The sequence below is a fragment of the Durio zibethinus genome, chromosome 15 (genome assembly GCF_047325235.1).
Source record: "Durio zibethinus cultivar Kanyao isolate XHJ-2024 chromosome 15, ASM4732523v1, whole genome shotgun sequence".
In the NCBI taxonomy this organism is placed as follows: domain Eukaryota; kingdom Viridiplantae; phylum Streptophyta; class Magnoliopsida; order Malvales; family Malvaceae; genus Durio; species Durio zibethinus.
Window position 1 is genome coordinate 21276315 of NC_143176.1, and position 17372 is coordinate 21293686.

Genomic DNA, 17372 nt, shown 5'->3' on the forward strand with positions numbered 1-17372 from the left:
AGGGGGGACAATGATTTTGACTTTTGACTATGATTGGCGCTGAGTCAGCAAGGGATATGGATAAAGCCCTTAGCCCCTTACTGTGATAATTGGTAGATAACGGTCAAAAAGCAACTGTAAAAACCAACCACGTGGGACCACGTGGCGAGACGAGAGAGGTGGAGCCAAAGAAGTGACGCAATGGCGCCGTGTGAAAGGTGCTCCTGAAGTTCGCAGCTATAAATACTTGGAGTTAGATGAGCTTCTAAACACGGCTTCGTGTTGCCTTCCCCTGTTTACACTCCGTTGATTTCCCTGCAAAAATCTTCGTCCTCTTTTTTTTCTTTTTTTTTTTCCTTCGTTTTTTTTTTAAGGATTTTAACTTACTTTAGTTCTTCTTCTTGTTCTGGGAAAAGAAAGGAGAAAAAACTCTGGGATTGTTTATTATTGAAAGAAAATGTGTGGGATTTTAGCGGTTTTGGGTTGTTCTGATGAATCTCAGGCAAAAAGGGTTCGAGTGTTGGAGCTTTCCCGCAGGCAAATAATCTTTTTCTTTCCTACTTTTCACTTTTTATCTGGTTTTTTTTTTTTTTGTGCTTTTGGCTGATTTTGATGGTTCTGTCTTTACAAAGTTTGAATAACATTTGTCAACTATAGGTTTGACAAATGACAAGTTTTTTGTTTTGTTGCTTGGAAATCAAAAGAAAAAGGGTATGGAGACTAGGGTTTTTGTTTCTTAATCCATTGATGGTAACGTTGAAAACTCAAGGTGAAAGTATAACTTTTGGTTATGATGAAGTTGGATAAGTTGATCTTGAATTCTTGATCATCTTTAAGTATTAATTGCATAAGTTGAAAGGAAAATCTCCAACTTGGAGGGTGCTGGAAACATTATTTATTTCTTTCTAATTTGCAAACAGACTCTGGGGATGAAGGCAGGAGGCCAAGCTAAGTCAATAGTCCTAAGTATTGACAAAACAGTATAACCTTTTTAAGTAAGAAGGTCTTAATTTAAACGACGAGAAAAGATTATAAATGTTAAAATTTTAAAAATTTTAATTTAAAATATGTTAAAAGTTAATTTTTAAAAATAGTTATATGAATCAATTGTCTTTAAATTTCATATTTATTGATTTTACAACTTTGAAATCAAAGGAAGAAAAATGGCAGAGTCCATGTTTTAAGATGCAAATTCAAGCAGATAATGAAGCTAGGCATAATAAATTACAGTAGATTTATTACTTAATTAGTTAGTGATAATCCACGTGGGGTGTGGGCCATAATTGAACGATTATTAGGAGAAACAAATACCAGTAGTATTTTGTTTTAAATGATAAAGAGAAATAACCAGCTGAAATATGTACTATTTGATGATGTATGAAAAGACTGAAGCACCGTGGTCCTGATTGGAGTGGACTACACCATCATGGAGACTGCTATTTGGCCCATCAACGCCTTGCCATCGTTGATCCTGCTTCCGGTGACCAACCTCTCTTTAACGAAGACAAGAGTGTTGTTGTCACGGTAGGCCTCTAGCCTTGTCTTGTTTGACTATTTTGTTTCCTTTTTTAGCCTATATGATCACTTGGGCCTAGTCCAGTAGTAACCCTATCTGCCTTCAAAGTAAAAAAAAAAAAAAAAAAAACTTAACGTTTTAGGACTAATAATGGACTATGTTATAATTGTAATTTTAACTAATGGAAAGAGAAAAACCTGTGCTGAAAACTAGGTGAATGGAGAGATTTACAACCATGAAGAACTGAGGAAGAAGTTGGTAAACCACAAGTTCAGGACTGGTAGTGATTGTGATGTTATTGCCCATCTGGTAAGTCTCCATGGGAAATTGTTGGATAGAGCTAATTTTTTGGTCTAAAATTTTTTTAATTTGTTTATATTTTTTGGCCTAAATTTTTTAATTTGTTTATACCATATGATAGTATGAGGAGTATGGGGAAGACTTTGTGGACATGTTGGATGGAATCTTCTCATTTGTGCTGCTGGATACCCGTGACAACAGCTTCATTGTTGCACGTGATGCCATTGGGGTCACCTCCCTCTATATTGGCTGGGGACTTGATGGTATGAAATCTTGCTCTCTCGATTTCTAGTAATTTTTGTGAATGGATTTCTAGCTGTCTAAATTTGGGTTGAAATTGGTTTTTGCTAAGATGTTTTCTACCTATTATATTCAGGTTCGGTTTGGATATCATCAGAATTGAAAGGATTGAATGATGACTGTGAACACTTTGAGAGCTTTCCTCCTGGTCATCTGTACTCTAGCAAATCTGGAGGATTTAGGAGGTGGTACAACCCACCTTGGTTCTCTGAGGCCATTCCATCAGTTCCATATGACCCCCTTGTTCTCAGACGTGCATTTGAAAATGTAAGATTGATGAATTGTAGCCTGAGAAACATTTGACAGTTACTTTATTAAAGAAAGAGTTGTTTTTCTTGTATTTTTTGTGTAATTTTAGCTTACGGGTTCGATTCAATATATTTGCAGGCTGTGATCAAAAGGTTGATGACCGATGTGCCTTTCGGAGTTCTGCTATCTGGAGGTCTTGATTCATCATTGGTTGCTTCTATCACAGCTAGGTACTTGGCTGGTACCAAGGCTGCCAAACAGTGGGGAAGTCAGCTCCATTCTTTCTGTGTTGGCTTAGAGGTAAGTCGTATAGTATAGGATGAAACCTTAAAGTATAGCTTTAAAAGATTTAATTGGTCCTTAAAATTTGTTTCTCGATTTGTCTGCAGGGTTCACCAGATTTGAAGGCTGCAAGGGAGGTTGCGGACTATCTAGGCACTGTTCATCATGAGTTTCACTTCACTGTTCAAGTATTGACTGAACATTTAGTAATATTTTTAATTCAAGAATTGGGGTCTAATGATTCTAGAACAAGCTAAATTTCTCTCTAATGTGGCAGGATGGGATTGATGCCATTGAAGAGGTCATATACCACATTGAAACCTATGACGTGACCACGATCAGGGCAAGCACTCCTATGTTCCTGATGTCACGAAAGATCAAGTCACTAGGAGTGAAGATGGTTATTTCAGGTGAAGGCTCGGATGAGATTTTTGGTGGATATTTGTACTTCCACAAGGCACCAAATAAGGAAGAATTCCACCGTGAAACATGCCGCAAGGTAATAGATCATCTTACTTGGCACTTTCCTTACCACCAAGGGAGTTGGAATTCAAGAATATAATGGAGACTAGTCTATGTTGATACACTGATACTTTTGTGCAGATCAAGGCCCTTCATCAGTATGATTGCCTGAGAGCTAACAAAGCAACATCTGCATGGGGATTGGAGGCTCGAGTCCCTTTCTTGGACAAAGAATTTATCAATGTTGCCACGGCTATAGACCCTGAATCGAAGATGGTATGGAAACAAGTATTCTTCTTAAGACAGCAAAAGTACTATATTGTTCCTGGAATTGCTTGGTTTGTTCATCCATAGTTGAGATTCACAGACTTATCAACAATGCTTCTCTGTTTTATGAATCAGATCCAAAAAGATCAAGGAAGAATTGAGAAGTGGGTTCTCAGAAGAGCCTTTGATGATGAAGAGTGTCCCTATCTGCCAAAGGTCTTATAGAATCTTTTGTTGTCTTTGATATTTGTCAACTATGAAGTAATTACCCAACTAACATGTCCTGTTTGATGCCCTATAGCATATCCTTTACAGGCAGAAAGAACAATTTAGTGATGGTGTTGGATATAGTTGGATCGATGGTCTCAAAGCCCATGCTGCCCAACATGTAATTATCTTTCTAATGTGCTGTTTTCAATTAGTCTATTGTTTATAGTTAATAATTAATGCAGTGAGGATTGATTAATTCTCAACTTCTACTTTCAGGTGACTGATAAGATGATGCTTAATGCTTCTTACATCTTTCCTCACAACACACCAACTACAAAAGAAGCGTACTACTACAGGATGATCTTTGAGAGGTTCTTCCCTCAGGTGATTTCCTAAATTTTCGCAGTTGGGGTACATTTGTATGCACTTTTAACTTTGTCAATAGCAATGTTAACCAAATTGATCATCCTCCTTTGCTCGGTCTAACAGAACTCAGCTCGATTGACTGTCCCTGGAGGAGCCAGTGTAGCATGCAGCACTGCTAAAGCTGTTGAGTGGGATGCTGCCTGGAAGAACAACCTTGATCCTTCAGGCAGGGCTGCCCTGGGGGTCCATCTCTCAGCCTATGACGCGGAGACCCGTCTCAGCAACGTTTCATCCAAGGTTATCGATAGCATGCCACGGATAATGGAAGTTCCAGGAGTTGCCATATAAAGTTAGTGCCCGCCTACTGGAAGGAAGAGGAACGTGGATATTCAATAATCGATGGTAGGATTTGTGGCATATCCATGAAACTTTAGAATAGTCTGCTGTATACTATAGGCGATGTTTCCAAGTACTAAGATATTTCCTGGTCGTTCGATCGTCATTTGTTATCATCAACCTGTTGTTGCTTATGCTTTTAAAGTGTATCGTCGATATCTTGAAGCAGAAGTTAATCATCAATGAGAATCTTCTCTTTTGTGCCTATAATCAGCAAAAAACTTCAATTGTTCCCATCTATAAATTGCAATATGAAATCCAACGTGAAATCTGTTCTGAGCTGGCTTATTTATGACCTTTCTTTCCCTTCAAGTGCATACTAGTAATATCCAGCAACGGCACCATAATTGAAGCAGTCTTTTATTATCCAGCTCTTTTTCAATGACAGAAATCTTGCCCTTGCAAGACTGAAATGTTTTTTTTTATTTGTTTTTAAAATTTGAAAATTAATAAATTAAAAGTTTAATGTTTTATTAACAGATTAGGTAATTATTAGCTACAAAACTATAATGCCAATCGGCTCAATTGTAAACAATAATTCAACAAAAAAAAGTTGTCCCTACTAGTTTAACGGAGCATTGACCAGTTCAAAATTTTGAAATTGACTTTAGACATGACTTGATGAACAATGTAGGTATCATTATTGAGTAAGTTTCTTATGCGAGGGGGAGGGTTCAATTTACGGGGAAGTTCACTAAAATTTTATATTGAGGGTCGTACGAAATCATATCCATGCATAAATTGAGATTGTTAATTGTATATAATTAATCGATCATGATCCAAATCAAATTGAACAAGTTAGCGGCCCAAAAACTTTGAAAAATCGTCCATCCATTCGACAACATTCCACACACGGCCCAAATCAAAGCTGAAACGTTATTACATCGGTCGAACCTACGGTCCAACTGACTTAGAACTTTCTGGCTCTCGTCGTCCTCTCTACTTCGAGACTCTCTGGCCAATCACGACAGCATTAGCCGGCTTTGCTATCCCTCTCAGGTCAGCATTACCTCTCTCCTTTCTTTTCTTTGTTAGCTCATTCTCCTAAACCCCAAACCCCAAACTCTATATTTCTGCTTATAGTTTTTGGTCCAAAGTTTGTATAGTTTACATGTGCTTTTTTTTTTTTTAAGTAAGGGTTTGTTTTTTTTTCTCTTTCCTTAATGTTCTGTCTTTGATTTTTTTTGATGTTGGGTTTTGAATTTATCTTCATAATAATCTTTGCCATTGTCTGATTTTGTGATTTTTTAACTCTCTAAGGGGATTTTGTGTGTTTTTTGTTTCAGTTGCTGAGACAACTAGGAAAGAGTTGCGGCAGTCATGGCCAAGCACCATCCTGATTTGATCATGTGCCGGAAGCAGCCAGGTATTGCAATTGGACGACTACGTGAGAAGTGTGATGGCAAGTGTGTAATCTGTGACTCCTATGTTCGTCCTTGCACACTGGTACGTGTTTGTTATGAATGAAATTACGGGTCGTTTCAGGGTAGGTGTGTTATCTGTGGAGGAGTGGGAATATCTGATGCATATTACTGTAAGGAGTGTACACAGCAAGAGAAAGATCGGGATGCTTGTCCGAAAATTGTTAATCTTGGTAGCGCTAAAACTGACTTATTCTATGAACGCAAAAAATATGGTTTTAAGAAAAGATGATTAATGGATAATTATATCCGTTGTCATTATAGTTTGCCGGTGCTTATATAGCTTGGAGTGACTCATTTTAGAATGTTGGAATGATAGTGAGACTTCTGGTTTGTAGATTTTTGTCTGTTAAATTTTTCTGCTATGGAAATGGATAGTCGACTTGCTTATGGAGTTCTATTTACTGATTTGCTCTCTTGTCGGATTTCTGTTTATAGTCCTGCATCTATATGTTAATACAATGATTTAATATGAGTTTTTTATGCCTTCGATTTTGGTTCTATTTGATCTACGTTTAAACAATGTGAAGTAGTTCCCTTTTGTTCCATTGAGTCTCACCTCTTCTCAAGATTTTAACCTTTAACCTTTTAAGTGAAAAACTTTAAAGAGTGCGTTTGATTGGGAGGAATTTATGAATTTTTTTCATAAAATCTTGATGGTGAGTATTTATTTTTCATGTTTAATTTAAGATAATTCGATTACGTAATAAAATATCAGATTTTCAATAGAATCCAAAATTTCGGAATCATAAACCATCATCTCCCTATAATATTTTAAGATTTTGAGAAAAAAATTATCTTATTTTTAAATCTGACTTGAATAAAAATTTTGTTATTTATATTTTACCTTTTTGAAAAGTAAATTTGAAACTCAATTTTAACATTTTTTTTAAAAATTTATTTTATTTTTAATTCAATTTTAATAAATGACAATTAATCAATTAAGATATTTTTTCTTACAAACACCATAATTGAAATCAATTAAAGCGTTTCTTCTTACAAATCAATTAAATCATATTTCTTTTTTTAGAAAAGTTTTATTTGAATTTTTTGTCAGAATTTTTAAAAAATCATCAAATAAAGTGTTAACAAGACCCATTCAAATAAAGCATATACTTTTTACAAATATCTTATTTGATAGACAATTTTTAGAAATTTTTACAAAAGTAAATAAGACGTTTTTTTTTTATAACAAATATTTTATTTGATACTTTTTCTAATATATTTACAAAAATAAATAAGTCGTTCAACTATTTCAAACGTTATAATTGATTTTTTTAAATATTTTAATACAATAATTATGATAGATATCTAATTAAACACCGTAATTAAATATATTTAATTAAAAAAATTAAAATCTTTTTTTTTTATTAAAACAAAATAAAATATTACCTTATTAAAGAAATTATAATAATTATATAAAAATTAATAAATCAAAATTCTCCCAACCAAAGGAATGGATATGATTACAGGATGTTTGAAAGTCAAATAAAACCTCTAGTGTCAAATTTTTTCAAATAATATATTTTTCTCCAAAATTCAAAATTTTACGAACCAAAGCCCCTTTGTTATTACTGTTGGGATTTTTTGTCAAGGACATATCACTCTATGTCTACTTGTAAGATCCTTTGTCATCATTGTATAAATTTATGTGATTCCCAGGGTCCTTCGTGTTCTGCAACCTCTCTAGCACTTAAATTTTCTCTACTTTTAAGGCAAAGTTTTTCTTTTGGCAGAACACGGGAATTGATGTGATTTGCTACTTCAATTCTAGTACCATTCCAAGTGCTAAAAGTTAGTCTTCTGAACAGAATGCTAGGGAAATGTCGATTTATCAATGGTTAATTGGATGATGGTTAGTGTGCACTTTATTGCAAAATCCCACTATAATTGAGTGGTGCTTACCCTTCCCCTATTTTTCAGTCATCCATCCTCCTTCATCTTGCTTATTGAGATGCTCCAGTGAGCTGCTACCTTTATGGACAATCTGGTTTCCATTCTCTGTTTATTTTGTGATTATGATCAGTGAGCATGGCAAATGTTGAGAGGCAAATGGACAATCTGGTTCAATGAGATATGGCGGATGATATGTCAACAGAGGTCACTGATTGAATTCAAGTGGTGGTGGGTGTAAATTCATGTTAGATTATCTTCTGCAAGCAGACTGATTCACAAGAAATGATTTTAACAGAGGAAATGTTTTTTTTTTTTTTTTGGATAAGCAATGATTTTATTTATCCAAATAAGCAGATAAACTGCTACAATAAAACTGTTTTCCTTAATCATACAATGCATTTAGCCCCCCAAGCAATACAACTAAATTCAAATATGTAAGAATTCAAGACCATGAATTACAAAGACCAAGATTGACAGAATCTGCAGCAAGGTTCCTCAAGCCTGTAATGCGCATTCCCGTAGCCTCTTTGATGCACCCGAGTACCTGCAACTCTGATGCTTGTTTCTGAGAAAACAGTCTCTGGTTCCTTTCCATGCTCTTCGATTATATCAATAGAATTGTCAATTTCTTATGAAATAGATGCAATTTCAAGCACGATTCAAGAAAGATAAGAAATTATGGTAAGAAAAGAAAAAAGATACAACATTTTCTTGTGGAGTGAAACCCAAATTCAAGTTGATAAAGTTGAATTTGAAAATAATTCAAAAGCAAATATGAAGCGCCTATCATCAACTTTTGAGTCCATTCAAAGCAAGTAAAGGAGAAGAGCTGATCATGGTTCTTGTTAATACAAATGGGAAATAGACGCTTTTGCCTATATCGGGCATTGTCTTCAGCTTTTGGATAAGATTGTTCCTTTGGGGCTAATTATGGTTTCATGGGAACAATATGAGCAACATATGCTTTTACTGTATTTGTATTTAAAACTGGAATTAGATTTTCCTTTTTGGGAAAAAAAATCTTATTAATATTTATAATAAAATTTTTGAATGATTTTCAATCTACGTGGTTTTTTAAAGAGATAAAATTCTATATATGAATTGGTAGAAAGTATAATTTATTTATTTATTATAATTTGATAAAATTTTGATATTTCGAGAATTTTTTTTTAAATTAAAACAAATACAAATGTAGTTGCAGGGGAAGAAGAAGTTGACGTTGAATAAAATGCTGATGTGGCGCTTAATTTAATTGAAAATACATATATTTTGGAATAAAATTTAAGTGTTTTAGTTGAAGAATTAAGGTTAAAGAAGTAACTGCATTAGGAAAAAAAAAACTCCTGGATTGCATAATGCATTGATTCTATCCAATAAAATTTTAGCCCAATGGGCCAGACACGTGGCATGAACCCATCAACTCTGGCACCAAAGTTGCCTATCATGTCAGTAGATCTACTTGCACTTTAACTGAAAGTCTGTAACCCTCTTAAAAGTTCCCCAGAAATCTATAAAATCCAGAATTCTGGGACCTAGAAAAAACATCCTTAAACTGTTTTCTTTTTTCCATTCTATGAACAATCAGTAATCAGCGATGTTTTGGTACAGGAGCTTGGTCAAAATCTCAACGGCAAACAAACCCAAAAGCACCATTACCACAAATCTTCTACTGACTTCTTTATCCCACTTCAGCACCGCCAACCAACCCCCTCCGGTGGCTCCGCTTTCAGGTCTTGGACCCACCAAGCCAGATGAGAAACCAAGAGTGGTGGTGTTAGGGTCAGGATGGGCTGGTTGCAGGCTAATGAAAGGCTTGGATCCCAAACTGTACGACATCGTTTGCGTGTCACCTAGGAATCATATGGTATTTACTCCGCTCTTGGCTTCAACTTGTGTTGGGACTCTTGAGTTCAGGTCCGTGGCTGAACCAATTGCCAGGATTCAGCCCTCGATCTCTTCAGCACCCGGCTCGTATTTTTTCCTTGCTAATTCTACTGGTTTGGATACTGAGAGCCACGAGGTATGTTAAAAAAAAAATGTTGCCTTTATTGGACTAAACGTTTTGGCTTTGGGCTCTTGGCTATTGAATTTAGTTAGACTTTAGAAAAGATAACTAGTTTTTAGGGACCAGTGCTGTGCTGTGACAAAAAATCTAATTAATTGGTGGATCTTATATCTAGATATTGCTTGGTATAATGTAATCGGTTGAATTAAGCTTGCTGGTAGCATTCCTATACCAAGTGAACAATAAAAGATGGTGTTGTGCTGTATGAAAGTTTTGAAATTTTGGCTTTTTCAATGGCTTAATCAAGGATATTTGCTTTGGGCATTGAAGGTGCATTGCGAGACTGTTACTGATGGAGCTGACACCTTGGACCCGTGGAAGTTTAAGATTTCATATGATAAGTTGGTAATTGCATCAGGAGCACAGGCATCAACTTTTGGAATCCATGGCGTGAAAGAACATGCAATATTTTTGCGTGAAGTTCACCACGCTCAGGAAATTCGCAGGAAACTACTCCTGAACTTGATGCTATCTGATGTGCCAGGTTAAGTACCACTTGCTTGTTTTACCTTTTATTATGAAAACAAATAACTCAAGTGTGATTAGATATGTTTCTTACTGGTTTGGTGTTGAGGCAGGGATTTCTGAAGAAGAGAAACGTAGATTGCTGCATTGTGTTGTTGTAGGAGGTGGTCCTACAGGTGTTGAGTTTAGTGGTGAACTTAGTGATTTTATTAGGAGGGATGTTCACCAAAGATACACACATGTAAAAGACTATATCCGTGTCACACTGATTGAGGTTTGTTTTACTGCAATCCAAGTTATGATCACCATTTATATTCTTGCTACATTTCTTTAGTTTTTTGTTTTCTAACATCTTTGTTGAAAATCAACGCTGTCTTTCCCAAACTTTGCCTGGAAACTAGAAGGCCTGCTCAAGATTCTTGTTGTGCTCAACTCTTGTTTGAAGTTGCTGTATTGAGGAGATTTTCAATTGTAATAAAATTATTCTTTTCTTGTCAGGCAAATGAGATACTTTCTTCCTTTGATGATCGCCTCAGACACTATGCAATTAAGCAGTTAACAAAGGTTGATTGATGCAATGATGATTTTATCTTCTCAACTTCTATTCAAGGAATTTACGTATCTCCTATTATGCTTTGATTGGAGGATTTTTTCATTTTACTTCATTCTGGATTTTTTTTTCATATTTCATCAAGTAGTTTTTCTCAGTCAGGAGTTCGTCTAGTTCGTGGGGTTGTGAACGATGTTAAACCTGAAAAGCTAATCCTGAGCGATGGTTCGGAGGTTCCCTATGGATTGTTAGTATGGTCAACAGGGGTTGGTCCTTCTCCATTTGTAAACTCTCTAGGACTTCCAAAATCTCCGGGTGGAAGGTAAAGATAAATCCCTGAGTGACTTCTTTGCTTCTTTTTTTCTTTTTTCTTTTTTTAATTTTTCATGAAGATTTTCTTGATGGCATCGTAGCATGCGCCTTATAAAGTTTCAAACTGGCATAAAAGGTTTAACTCAGTATCAGCAATTCTTCTTAGAATTGTAAATACAACTTTGGAGGCCAGCTGGTTCCCCTCTGTTTTTGAGAAAGAAGTCTAAATCGATTTGATTTTCATGCCGAGGGGGTTAGCTGCCCTATGTCACAAGTGCATTATCCTTTGAATTTAACTTATCATTGCTTTGTGAACCTTGCTTTACTATCTGGGTTGATTTTAATTTTGGGACTTATTCCTTTTTGCTAACAGGATTGGTATTGATGAGTGGCTTCGAGTTCCTACTGTGCAAGATGTGTTTTCAATTGGTGACTGCAGTGGGTTTCTGGAAAGTACTGGTAAACCAGTCCTACCAGCTTTAGCGCAGGTATGCTAGGAATGGTCCCGACCTTTTCGAAGCTTTGCTTCAATTTTTTTTGTCTTCATTTTTTTTTGTGCTTGCCAAGCTCACGATATTATCATCCAGTTCTGGTGGAAATTGGACTAGGGCGTCCAACAAGCGTCACCTGCCTGTGTGTTATCACATGATTGTACCTTTCATGTCCTGAAAGGGGACAAATTTGAATCTTGTCAATGGTGTTTTATTTAAGCTACTCTTTCCATCCAAACCAGGGGTACAATGCAAAGTTGTGTGTATCCTATTGGATGTCAAGCACCATGGTCAACTTTCTATAGTAGCTTGTTAAACCAGATGCTAGTTCTGTTTATACGCCTTGGAGATTGGTGCACATCCTTTTGTTGCTTTGAAAACTTTGGTGCTAATGTTTCTTTCTTGAACAGGTTGCTGAGCGACAAGGAAAGTACCTGGCGAACCTATTGAATAAAATCGGTAAAGATGGCGGAGGACATGCTGACTGTGCCAAGGACATAGACTTTGGGGATCCATTCGAGTACAAGCATCTTGGAAGCATGGCAACAGTTGGCAGATTCAAGGCTCTTGTTGACCTAAGACAGAGCAAGGTGATTTTCTTTTTTTCACATTTGAGTTACTAATGCGAATGATTTGTGATGCATCTTTGATTCTTTTGCAGGAGGCAAAAGGGATATCTCTTGCAGGATTCGTCAGCTGGTTTATATGGCGATCGGCATATCTAACACGTGTTGTCAGCTGGAGGAACCGATTCTATGTGGCTGTTAACTGGCTTACAACTTTCGTGTTTGGTCGTGACATAAGCAGAATATAGATTCTAAGTGAGGTAATTTGTCAGGTTTAAGGGCTGAGTACTCTTGTTCCTTCATTTGCTTATCTGTACCATGTTGTTACACGGATGATCAGATTCCGAGGCTTATGATGACTTTTTTCATATTATCAAAAGATTTATTCGGTATTTGAGTTGTTTTTTTTATCACTTGTACGATTTCATATCTTTTAATTTTTTTCAAAATTTAAATTTTAATTACTGAAATTAAATATTTAATATTTTAACAATAAATCAAGAATTGTTGGCTCGAGTTTCCCTAATGCAATCTAAGAAATAATCAATGAGAACCTCAAGCCAATGTTTTTGCTCATTTTCTTTTAAATATTTTTCCCCAAAAACAAAATGAAAAGAAAATTTGCAATTGCTCATATGGATTCGGGTCAAAGTCAAGATCTCTGGATTCGGATCTAACCCGGGTTCGAACTTCTTACAACTGCAAGTGTACAAGTTACAACCAACAAAACGATAAGAAGGACTTTATCAGAAATTAACAATGCGTTTTAAAAGTCTGCGCCCCTCAAAGTCAAACCTTGACTCATCTCCTTCGAATGAAAAACCTTTGGAAAGGAGGCTGTACTTTCATAAAAACAGCTTCAGCATTTGGCCAAGCATACCAAAATTTTACTTTTTAAACTTTAAAGTTCCTTCTTTTTTGCAAATGCAAGCCTACCAACCAATAGCAACTTCTTCAATGTCAAGCTCGCACTGAAATGACGTCACCACCACCGTCTACCGCTGCCGCAGCGGGGGAGTCTATCCACCGTTCTCTCGCAGAACTCACTTCCTGTTCCTCTCCTGACTGCTTCGACAACTCACGCCGGTTCACCTCCTTTGCTTCCCGACTCCAGCTCCTCCTCAACCACCATCACTTCCTCAACTACGACTCTCTCCCTCCGCCTCTCCAAACAGCTCTCAGAGGAATCGCCTCGGATCTTACCAAAGCCGTAGACACGGTGTTGGTTTACCGTAAACGAAGCAAGATCTTCGTCCTCATCAACTGCAAATCTCTCGCTTCTTCTCTCCAACAACACTCCTCCGCCATCGCTTCCTGGCTCGCCTTGATCGAATCTTCCCTCTCCGATAACCTCCCAGATCTCCGCAAAAAGACCTCCGATCTCTCCCGCGACATCAAACAATCCCATTTCACCGTATAAAAAACTCATCAAAAAAACTTCTCTTTTCCTTCAAAATATAATTTTTTTCTTAAAATTTTGACAAAGTTTGCATCTTTTTTTTAGGTTACTGAAAATGAAGAAAGAGTTCACCTAACGCTTCAAAAAGAAGGAGAAGGAAGGCCAACAAGTAAAGCAGTTCAAAGCGCCATAATCATGGATTTAGCAAGATGTTTAGGAATTGATTCCGATAATCACGGAGAGTTAATCAATCAAGTTAAGTTGCTAAAAGCGGATTTGACAAGCTCAAACTCCGTCACCGCAAGGCGGATTTTACTTTCCTTGGAAAACATTTTAGATAATTGGTCAATAGTTTCGGGAAGGTCAACGTTAAATGTTGAGCACGATTTTGAAGAAGAAGCTCACATTTTACCGTTTAAGAATTTTTTGTGTCCGTTAACTAAGGAAGTTATGAAAGAACCGGTTGTGTTAGAGTCATCACAAACTTACGAGAGGACCGCAATTGTGTATTGGTTCCAGAGGTGTTTGGAGGATGGAAGGGACCCGACTTGTCCGGTGACGGGTCACGTTTTGAAGTCATTAGAGTTGAAACCGAATATTGGTTTGGCGGGTGCGATTGAGGAATGGGTTAATAGGAATGTTGAGATTCAAGTAAAGGGCGCGATGGAGCTGCTAAGTAAGGAGAATGTGGAGGTAGAGGGTGTTGAGAGGGTTTTAGATGTGGTTTATAAGATATCGGAGGAGTATCCTTCGAATAGGTTTCGAGTTAGGAATGCTGGGGTTGTGGTGATGATTGTTAAGTTGCTTAGGAATTGTTCAAAAAATATTGGAACTGTTTTGAGAGGTAAAGCTTTGATGGCTTTGCTTAGCATGGCAAAGGATGAAGAAAGCAAGGTTAGTACTTCATTACATGCTCTTACATGTTTTATTTTACCAATGTAGAGGGTAAAAACTAGAATGTGATGGAGCAATGTAGGATTTTGATTGCCTTAAGCTTTCCTTATTTACGATTGGGTGCTGAATTACGTGTATGCTTTGTTGACTTATGTCTTTTGAAAAAGGATGAGTTTGTTTCTAATATGAACAAAGATGACGCATGTAAGTAATATGGAATACAAGTAGTTAAGGAAATATTGAAGAGAACATGTGTTGTCAATTGTAATTTCCAAATGTTTGCGTTTGTCTCGTTTTGGCTATTATTGTACTCGCATATTTCAAGCCAAATTGTTTGTTTTCAACTCTCTCAAACAAAAAACAAAGTAGAAAAAAATGCTTACATTTTTGTTGTAAATATTTTGTGCTTCTCGGTGGCAATGTAAGGACTGTTACCTTTTAAAAACCGGTTCTGTGATAACTATGGCATCTAGTTTCTGATATTGTGTCAAAATATTTATAGAAAATAATGCTTGAAGAGGGCATCACTAGGTTGGCCATACATAGTCTTATTGGAAGCTCAGAGAAAGAGAGGGAGTATGCTGTGAAGTTATTACTTGAGTTCTCTAGTGATGAAGCTTGTTGTACGAGAATTGCATTGGAGAAAGGGGCATTAGTTCTTCTCTCAAGTATGGCAGGAAATCTGGAGCATCCTGCTTTAGCCAATCTGGCTGAGGAGGTATTGATGCAAATGGAGAGAGCTGAGGATATGGTTGAGCATTTAACAGCTGCAGGAAGATTTGAACCCTTGGTCAGTCGATTGCGTGAAGGTATGTCTTATGCTAATGCATTTCATGTTTGTCATCCAATTGATATGGAAAATGGGGAATAAAATGTGGAAAGCAACAGCAGTTCCGGAGAAAACATAGAAACTTTCTTTCTACCGTTTGCTTGAAGTAGAATTTATTATATTATACAAATTTGAAGGTGCTCTTTTACTGTCAACAGGACCTGATGATGTTAGAATAGAGATGTCATCCATTATTGGTAGAATGACCTTGACGAATAACAGTAAAGAACAAATTGCCAGGCAATGTTCTCAAACACTAGTTGAGCTACTATCTAAACCAGAAGGAAGAACAGCAAGCTTGCAAGCATTAAATAACCTGTCAGGGTTGGATGACAATGCAACCATTCTTGTTGATTCTGCTGTACTTCCGGCAACAATACCTATTCTTTTACAAGACCAAGGTGCTTCACCAGAATGGAAAGAATTAGCAGCATCAACAATTGCAAACATAGTATCAAATCCTGGTCACTGGGAATTAGCTGCAATTGACAAGAAGGGAAATTCAATGCAGTCAGAATCAGTAGTCTTTAGTCTTCTTGGACTTCTTTTTGTTGCATCTCCCCAATGTCAAGTGTCTATTCTCCGTATCCTATATGGAATGGCTTCATCACCACAGGCTGCAGGTAATTTTTTTTGAATTACCTCTGTGAAAGCAATCATTTACTTGGCAATGTCACACTATTATCTCTTTTTTGCTTGTAAAGAAATTTCTGATGGAATTTGGACTTCACAGACATAGATTTAACAGAGTAAACAGCTATCTGTTTGCATTTTTTGTTTATTTATTTAAATATGTTGGATCTTGCAGAGTCTGTCACCATACATATAAAGAATTCTGGGGATGGCGTCAAAACAGTAATACCATTTCTTGAATACCCAGAGGTTGAACACAGAATTTATGCTTTTAAGCTTACAAGAGTTCTCACAGAAAGGTTTGGTCATGATTTAGCACATGAGCTTTCTGACAAGCTTCCACTATTAAAAGAGAAATTACTAGACAACCAATCAACAGACAGTGAGAAATCTGATGCTGCATGCATACTTGCTAATCTTCCACTCTCCGATGATGCTGTAAAAACAATCCTGGGAGCAACTTTTGTTCAATCGACAGTAATGACTCTTAAAAAGCAGCAGCATATCTCCAATGGAAGAACATCCCGACCTACATCCAGCATGCAAGAAGGACTTTTAGGCCTATTACTCCACTTTACAAGGAGCCTTGATCAAGAGACTATTAGTATGGCCAAGGAGTATCAGCTCATGTCAATTTTTTGTGAGCAACTCAATTTTCCGGCAAAACCTAGAGTGAAACAGCTGGCTGCTATTGGATTGAAGAACTTGTCTGAAGCTGGAAGGTCACTTGCTGCTGCAGACTCAGAACCACCACCTCCCCAAGGGTTCTGTGCTTCCTTGGTGTTCATGTGTGGAAGGGCTTCTCCAGAACTTTCCACTTGTCCCATACACAATGCTCCATGTGAAAATAATAGTCAGCTGTGCTTACTAAAATCCAATTGTATCAGACCCTTGGTTGACCTTGTCCATGAAGAGGATACGACTGTTCAAATTGCTGCTATTGAGGCACTGTCAACTCTTGTTTTAGATACTTCTAATGGCTACAAAAGAGCGGTGGATGAGCTTGAAAAGCATGAAGTTATTGCGGCTGTCATTCAACTTTTTATAGAAGTTCGTCCTGGGGTGCTTCAAGAGAGGGCACTTTGGATGATAGAGAGAGCATTGAGAGTGGATGGCCCTGCCCATAAGTACTCATTCAATCAATCACTGGTTAGGGCTTTGGTAGAAGCCTTTAAGCATGGAAATGACAATGCAAAGAGACATGCTCAGGATGCTCTTACCAACCTAAAGCAGATATCGGGGGTAAGTGGAAAAGCCTCGAGCCAATCTCGGCCACGGAGGTAGTAGCAATGGAACATACTAATTGTTTGTACTTTTTCTGTGACAATATTGTTTGATTGTTATGATGCTTCAATTTTTGTACAGATTCACAGTCACCAAAATTTGTATTCATTACTGTATGAATTCATCATAAATGTTCTGTATTCATCAGGCAAGAAATTGATTCATAAATTCCTTTTTTCTTTTTCTGGAAATGGCAGTACGATCTGGTATCGAATTTAGTTCTGAAACAAAAGAAAAAAT

At 36.8% G+C, this 17372-nt stretch overlaps 3 protein-coding genes and 1 pseudogene across 4 annotated transcripts; all 4 read left to right on the forward strand.

The window, feature by feature from the left end:
* Positions 1–246: 246 nt before the first annotated feature.
* On the forward strand, positions 247–4537 carry LOC111301318 (asparagine synthetase [glutamine-hydrolyzing]). The gene is made up of 13 exons (XM_022896904.2): positions 247–516; positions 1365–1503; positions 1709–1804; positions 1917–2058; positions 2172–2362; positions 2483–2644; positions 2734–2814; positions 2904–3125; positions 3230–3364; positions 3491–3571; positions 3657–3743; positions 3842–3949; positions 4055–4537. Exons 1-13 carry the CDS (start codon positions 437–439, stop codon positions 4277–4279), a joined length of 1749 nt encoding a protein of 582 aa, XP_022752639.2. The 5' UTR covers positions 247–436; the 3' UTR covers positions 4280–4537.
* A 657-nt stretch (positions 4538–5194) lies between these two features.
* On the forward strand, positions 5195–6152 carry LOC111302121 (PHD finger-like domain-containing protein 5A pseudogene; annotated as a pseudogene). The gene is made up of 2 exons (XR_016327988.1): positions 5195–5326; positions 5614–6152. The product of XR_016327988.1 is annotated as a PHD finger-like domain-containing protein 5A pseudogene (transcript).
* A 2953-nt stretch (positions 6153–9105) lies between these two features.
* Positions 9106–12485, forward strand: LOC111302122 (internal alternative NAD(P)H-ubiquinone oxidoreductase A2, mitochondrial-like). Its single transcript, XM_022898059.2, has 8 exons — positions 9106–9664; positions 9980–10193; positions 10288–10448; positions 10673–10738; positions 10883–11046; positions 11410–11524; positions 11938–12117; positions 12189–12485. The coding sequence occupies exons 1-8, from the start codon at positions 9239–9241 to the stop codon at positions 12339–12341; spliced, it is 1479 nt and encodes a 492-aa protein (XP_022753794.2). The 5' UTR covers positions 9106–9238; the 3' UTR covers positions 12342–12485.
* A 346-nt stretch (positions 12486–12831) lies between these two features.
* Positions 12832–17323, forward strand: LOC111301319 (U-box domain-containing protein 44-like). The gene is made up of 5 exons (XM_089744776.1): positions 12832–13507; positions 13598–14386; positions 14889–15195; positions 15374–15838; positions 16024–17323. The coding sequence occupies exons 1-5, from the start codon at positions 13070–13072 to the stop codon at positions 17130–17132; spliced, it is 3108 nt and encodes a 1035-aa protein (XP_089600902.1). The 5' UTR covers positions 12832–13069; the 3' UTR covers positions 17133–17323.
* Positions 17324–17372: the final 49 nt, after the last annotated feature.